Raw genomic sequence first — 7,336 nt, 5'->3', positions numbered from 1 at the left:
GCCCACTATATGCTGCCTACAAGAGACCTATTTTAGGGCAACAGACACACATAGATTGAAAGTAAGGGGATGGAAAAGATATTTCATGCAAATGGAAAGGACGAAAAATCAGGGGTCATAATACTCATATTAGATAAAATAGACTTTAAAACATGGGCCATAAGGAAAGATAAAGAAGGACACTCTATAACGATAAAAGGATCAATACAAGAAGAGGATGTTATACTCATCAACATATATGCACCCCATATAGGGGTACCCAAATACATAAAACAAATACTAGTAGAGAAATTGACAGGAATACAATAACATAGGAGATATTAACACCCCCAGACATCAATGGACAGATAGTTTACACAGAAAATCAATAAGGCAACAGAGATTGTAAATGATACAATAGAACAGTTAGACTTAATTTATCTTTTCAGGACGTTACCTCCAAAAAAACCAAAAACAAAACAAAACAAAAAAAAACCCAAACAAAAACAAAGCAGTATACACATTCTTTTCAAGTGCACATGGAACATTCTTGAGGACTGAGCACATACTGGGGCAGAAAAAAAGCCTCAACAAATTTAAGAGTCTAGAAATTATTTCAAACATCTTTTCTGACAACAGCAGCATGAAACTAGAAGTCAAACACGGGGAAAGAAATGAGAAAAAACTGATTACATGGAGACTAAAAAACATGCTAATAAAAAACCAATGTGTCAACAGTGAAATCCAAGAGGAAATTTTAAAAAATACCTTGAGACAAATGACAATGAAAACACAACCTTACAAAATCTATGGGATGCAGCAAAAGTAGTTCTTAGAGGGAAGTTCATAGCCATACAGGCCTTCCTCAAAAAAAGGAAAAATCTCAAATACCCTAACCTACTACCTGAAAGAATTAGAAAACGAAGAACAAACAAAAGCTAAAGTCAGCAGAAGGAAGGAAATAATCAAAATCAGAGAGGAAATAAATAAAATAGAAATTTTTAAAAATAGAATAAAATCAAGGGCTGGTTATTTGAAAGGGTAAACAAAATTGACACACCTTTTGGCCAGCTCACCAAGAAGAAAAGAGAGAGAACACAATTAAACAAAATAAGAAATGAAAAAGGAGTAACATCAACTGATACCGTAGAAATACAAAAAACCTTAAGAGAATACTATGAATATTCATATGCCAACAAATTTGACAACCTAGAAGAAATGGACAAGTTTCTAGAAACATACAGCCCATCCAAAACTGAATCAAGAAAAAATAGATAATTTGAACAGATCAATCACTAGAAGTGAAATTGAATCTGTAAAAAACAAAAAACAAACAAAAAAGAATTACTGGGACATGCGCGTTCCGGCCGAAGGGGGGTAAATTTCCCAACTCCAGGAATTTGTGGCGGAGTGGGCAAATAACCGCGGCTCTCCAGGCGCCCCGATGCTCGCACCATGTCGAGGCGCAAGCAGGCGAAACCCCAACACATCAACTCGGAGGAGGACCAGGGTGAACAGCAGCCGCAGCAGCCGGCCCCGGAGTTTGCAGATGCGGCCGCAGCGGCGCCGGCGGCGGGGGAGCCGGGTACTCCAATGAACCTCCCAGAGAGTGGCGATGACATGAACGTGGACGGAGCAGGGATAAAGAGGCCTCGGCGGGAGGAGACCCACATCTGTGAGAAATGCTGTGCCGAGTTCTTCAGTTTCTCGGAGTTCTTAGACCATAAGAAAAATTGCACTAAAAATCCACCTGTCCTCATCATGAACGACAGCGAGGGGCCGGTGCCTTCAGAAGACTTCTCCGGGGCTTTGCTGAGCCACCAGCCACGCAGCCCAAGCAGGAAGGACGGTCACAGAGAGGACGGTGGCAGCTCAGGGGACACGAGGGAGAAGCCGGGGGCAGAGTCCGTCGTGTACTTAAAGACGGAGGCCGCCCTGCCGCCTACACCCCAGGACATAAGCTATTTACCCAAAGGCAAAGTGGCCAACACCAACGTCACACTTCAAGCACTGCGGGGCACCAAGGTGGCCGTGAACCAGCGGGGCACGGACGCAGCCCCAGCCCCGCTGCCCGGCGCCAGCAGCATCCCCTGGGTCCTCGAGCAGATCCAGTGTCTGCAGCAGCAGCAGCTCCAGCAAATCCAGCTCACGGAGCAGATCCGCGTGCAGGTGAACCTGTGGGCCTCCCACGCCCTCCACTCCAGTGGTGTGGCCGGAGCAGACTCCCTGAAGACGCTGGGCGGCCACGTGTCCCAGCAGGTTTCGGCGGCTGTGGCTCTGCTCAGCCAGAAGGTGGGGAGCCCGGCTTTGCCCCTGAACACCTTGAAGCCAGCCAAGCTACCTCACACCAGCATCCCTTCCACTGCCAGCTCCGTGTCCCCGGGGCTGACGCCCTTCGCCCTGAAGCCAGATGGGACCCGGGTGCTCCCCAACGTCCTGTCGCATCTCCCGGGGGCGTTGCTACCTCAGGCCCCAGGCTCTGTGCTCTTCCAGAGCCCCTTCTCCGCGGTGGCGTTAGACCCGTCCAAGAAAGGGAAAGGGAAGCCACCGAGTGTCTCCCCGGTAGATGTCAAACCCAAGGACGAGGTCCTCTACAAGCACAAGTGTAAGTACTGTAGCAAGGTTTTTGGGACTGATAGCTCCTTGCAGATCCACCTCCGCTCCCACACCGGAGAGAGACCCTTCGTGTGCTCTGTCTGCGGCCACCGCTTCACCACCAAGGGCAACCTCAAGGTGCACTTTCATCGGCATCCCCAGGTGAAGGCAAACCCCCAGCTGTTTGCCGAGTTCCACGACAAGATGGCGGCAGGCAGTGGCCTTCCCTACATGCTCTCTGGCCCTGTCCCCGTAGATGAATCCGGGCTCTCCTTAGACAACAAACCCGTCCTTGCGACGGGGACCCCCAATGTAGGGCTACCTCAGAATCTCTCTTCGGGGACTAACCCCAAGGACCTCATGGGTGGCCCATTGCCCAGCGACCTGCAGCCCGGGCCTTCTCCGGAAAGTGAGGATGGATCCATCCTACCTGGGGTGGGGCTAAACCATAATTCCCCGAGGGTTGGTGCCTTCCAAGGGAGTGGGACACCCGAGCCGGGGTCAGAGACCCTGAAGCTGCAGCAGCTGGTGGAGAACATTGACAAGGCCACCATCGACCCCAATGAATGTCTCATATGCCGCCGTGTCTTAAGCTGCCAAAGTTCCCTCAAGATGCATTACCGCACCCACACCGGGGAGAGGCCGTTCCAGTGTAAGATCTGTGGTCGAGCCTTCTCCACCAAAGGCAACCTGAAGACGCACCTCAGGGTGCACCGGACCAACACGTGCATAAAGACGCAGCATTCGTGCCCCATCTGCCAGAAGAAGTTTACCAACGCGGTCATGCTGCAGCAGCATATTCATGGGTGGTCAGATTACCAACACGCCTCTGCCGGAGAATCCCTGTGACTTTACGGATCCCGAGCCAATGATGGTCGGTGAAAATGGCAGTACAAGCGTTGTCTGTCACGATGATGTCGAAAGCATCGATGTAGACAAAGTCTGCTCCCAGGAGGCCCCTGGCAGCTCCTCGAAGGTCCCCATGCCCCTTCCCAGCATCCACTCGGCATCACCTACTCTAGGGCTGTCCTCGGTGGCTTCCCTAGATGCCCCGGGGAAGACGGGTCTCGCTGGTCTTGTCCTGCAGCGACAGAGCAGCTGAGAGAATGGTTCAGTGGAGAGTGATGGCTTGACCAACGACTCTTCCTCCTCAGTGATGGGGGACCAGGAGTATCCGAGCCGAAGTCCAGATGTCCTGGAGACCACGTCCTTCCAGGCAGTCTCCCCAGCCAATAGCCAAGTGGAGAGTGTCAAGTCCAAGTCTCCTGATGCCGGTGGCAAAGCGGACAGCTCCGAGAACAGCCGCCCTGAGACGGAAGGTCGGAGCAGTGGCCCACTGACATTTATCCGAGCCCAGCCAGCCTATGTCAAAGTTGAAGTTCCTGGTGCGTTTGTTGGTCCCACGACCATGTCCCCAGGCGTGACACCTTTGCTTGCCGTCCAGCCCCGACGACAGGCCAAGCAGCACGGCTGCACGAGGTGCGGGAAGAACTTCTCATCTGCCAGCGCGCTTCAGATTCACGAGCGGACTCACACCGGGGAGAAGCCTTTCGTGTGTAACATTTGTGGGCGAGCTTTTACCACCAAAGGCAACTTGCAGGTCCATTATATGACGCATGGGGCCAACAATAGCTCGGCACGCCGTGGCAGGAAGCTGGCCATCGAGAACACCATGGCTCTATTAGGAACAGATGGAAAGAGGGTCCCCGAGATATTTCCCAAGGAAATCCTGGCCCCTTCGGTGAACGTGGACCCTGTTGTGTGGAACCAGTACACCACCATGCTCAATGGTGGTCTGGCCATGAAGACCAATGAAATCTCCGTGATCCAGAGTGGTGGCATTCCCACCCTCCCAGTGTCGCTGGGGGCCAGCTCCGTGGTGAATAACACCGCTACCTCCAAGATGGATGGCTCCCAGTCGGCCATCAGTGCCGAGGTGGAGAAGCCGGGAGCTGCCAACAGCGTCCCCAAACACCAGTTCCCTCACTTCCTGGAGGAAAACAAGATCGCCGTCAGCTAAGCTACAGGAGAACGCACGTCAAAGGAGCAGTGCAGTGACCTCTCTAGAACTGTCCCTTTTTTGTTTGTTTTTCTTAAAGACCCCCATCTCCTCCAGTTTTCTTCCTGATGTGCAAATAATGTTTACAGTTGTGACCACAACCTCAGGCACATCCTACAATCACAATGTTGCTATGCTGCTTTGCAAAAACAAACAAACAAAAAAGAAAAATCAGAAAAAAAAAATTCATACTAAAACAAATATAGACTAGTATTTTTTTTTAATTTTGGAAAGAAGCGGGTCTTGCAAAGTAGTTTTGTTACTTGCAACAAACTATATACATAAAACCTTTGTACAACCTAGAGTAACTGTTTCCAAAGACTGTCACCTATTTCAAGTTGGAAGGTGTTGAAGCACCATGGAGAAGACAACTGTTTTGCCTGTTTAGGGGTTGGGGGGAGGGGTGGGTGGGTACTGTATACTTACTTCTGCGGTGACTGTATGCGGGTAAATGGACAAGGTCTGTCGTCTGTTTAGGGACCTGTTTGGTATTCTCCCAACCCTACGCCCATTTTTCTTTTCTTTTTTGAATGTACTTTTTTTTTTTTTTAAACCAAGGTTGTAGAATTCCAAATTTTTTTTCAACCTTGGAACCTTAAGTAGAATGCCCTCAAGTGGACAGATTTTAGTCCTTAGAGAGTCGGTGTGTGTGTTGCTGCTTATTTAAATACAGTTCAGTTGGAGCCCCAAGAGTGCCAAGGTGTCCTCCCTAAGCTTTCCAGATGCCCTTCTTCTTCCTAAAACCAGGAGAGGTGAGCACCTGAGCAGGGAATCTCAGGTGACTTAATTTAGTTCACCGGTGCCTACTCTGAAGAGCTGGGTGTCCGTTCTTGAAGAAACAAACTCACCAGAAGGGCGTGTCTTCTTATTATATACTAATAACTTCTTATACTAATTTGTACCAGAAGTTCCTTGATTGTGACTTATGCCAAGTAATTATGAAGATTTTTTTTTTTCTGAGTATTGCATGAAGGCTACCAAGATGGAACAGGCAAGTCCTGGATGTGAAAGCTTTAATTTATCTACCTCATTCATGTGTTATTTTTGTAGCTATAGTCTCTATTTTCTTATTTGATGACCGCTGAAGTGTTCCTAGGCCCTGTCGTAAACCTAAGAGTTGATGTATTGGTGGGAGCAGCTGGAAGTTCAAGATGTTGTTGTGATTCTCTTTTTCTTAATCCCCCTTTTGTATATGTGATATTAAGCAGACGATGAAGCGTTACTCTTGAGGATTTAACACAGAAGGAGAAAGAAAGACCCACATTTCTGGGTGAAGTCTTTGCCCCTCTATGTGGAAAAGTGGATTGCAACTGTTCTCAAGTCTGTCTCTCGGTAATTGCACCTGACTTTAGGATCCAAAAAAATTTTTTTTTGTTTTGCCAAGTTGTGCCTTTCCTTCTGGAATTGTAAGTGAACACAATAATAGTACCTGTTTACACTGTGAAGTGGATATTGTTACAGAAAATACACCAGAGGCTTTCTCACTTGTTAAGCTAATAATGCCTTGTGAATGTATGATCTACGGAGAAACCCCTGTAGTTTTTACCTGCTGATGCTGTCTGTCTGTTGGAGAATAAATTTTGGATGGTTCTTTTTTTCACCAAAAAAAAAACAAACAAACAAACAAAAAAACCCCACAACAACCCTGCCCCCCACAAAACAACAACAACAACAACAAAACCTTCCTACAAACGAAAGTCCAGGACCAGATGACGTCACAGGTAAATTCTACCAAACGTAGAATGGGTTTGAAAATGTTCCTTCCTCTGCAATTTTTTGGAATAGTTTCAGAAGGGTAGGTGTTAACTCTTCTCTAAGTGTTTGATAGAGTTTCCAGGTGAGGCCCTCTGGTCCTGGCCTTTTGTTTGTTCACAGTTTTGTAATCAGAGACTCAATTTCAGTACTTGTAACTGGTCTGTTCATATTTTCTATTTCTTCCTGGTTCAGTCTTGGGAGATTATGCCTTGCGAAGAATTTGTTCATTTCTTCTCGGTTGTCCATTTTATTGGCATATAGTTGCTTATAGTAGTCCCTTATGGTCCTTTGTATTTCTGTGGTGTCAATTGTAACTTCTCCTTTTTCATTTGTTATTTTGTCTTGTTTTGTTTTATTTTATTTTATTTTTATTTATTTTTTGGCCACACCATGAAGCATGTGGGATCTTAGTTCCCTGAATAGGGATCGAACCTGTGCCCCCAGCAGTGCAAGCATGGAGTCTTAACCACCGGACCACCAGGGAAGACCCCTTATTTTATTGATTTGGGCCCTCTCCCTTTTTTTCTTGATGAGTCTGGCTAAAAGTTTATCAATTTTGTTTATCTTTTCAAAGAACCAACTTTTAGTTTCATTGATATTTTCTATTGTTTTCTTAGTCTCTATTTCACTTATCTGTTCTGATTTTTATGACTTCTTTCCTTCTACCAACTTTGAGTTTCGCTTGTCCTTCTTTATCTAGTTGCTTTAGGTGTAACTTAACATTGTTTGAGATTTTTCTTATTTCCTGAGGTAAGCTTGTATTGCTATAAACTTCCCTCTTAGAACAGCTTTTGCTGTGTCCCACAGGTTTGGTATCCCTGTGTTTTCATTCTCATTTTTCTCTAGGTATTTTTTAAATTTCCTCTTTGATTTATTCAGTGATCCTTTGATTGTTTAGTAGCATATTGTTTAGCCTCCATGTGTCTGTGTTTTTTGCATTTTTTTGCT

At 46.7% G+C, this 7,336-nt stretch overlaps 1 protein-coding gene across 1 annotated transcript; it reads left to right on the top strand.

Moving 5' to 3' along the window:
• Window positions 1–1,434: 1,434 nt before the first annotated feature.
• Window positions 1,435–4,594, top strand: LOC103006490 (sal-like protein 4). Its single transcript, XM_057551714.1, is given in 2 exon segments — window positions 1,435–3,374; window positions 3,376–4,594. Coding segments are annotated over 2 exon segments (3,159 nt in total).
• The last annotated feature ends 2,742 nt before the right edge of the window (window positions 4,595–7,336 follow it).

Source organism: Balaenoptera acutorostrata, chromosome 8, assembly GCF_949987535.1.
Source record: "Balaenoptera acutorostrata chromosome 8, mBalAcu1.1, whole genome shotgun sequence".
In the NCBI taxonomy this organism is placed as follows: Eukaryota; Metazoa; Chordata; class Mammalia; order Artiodactyla; family Balaenopteridae; genus Balaenoptera; species Balaenoptera acutorostrata.
This window is presented reverse-complemented; position numbering and strand designations above follow the sequence as displayed.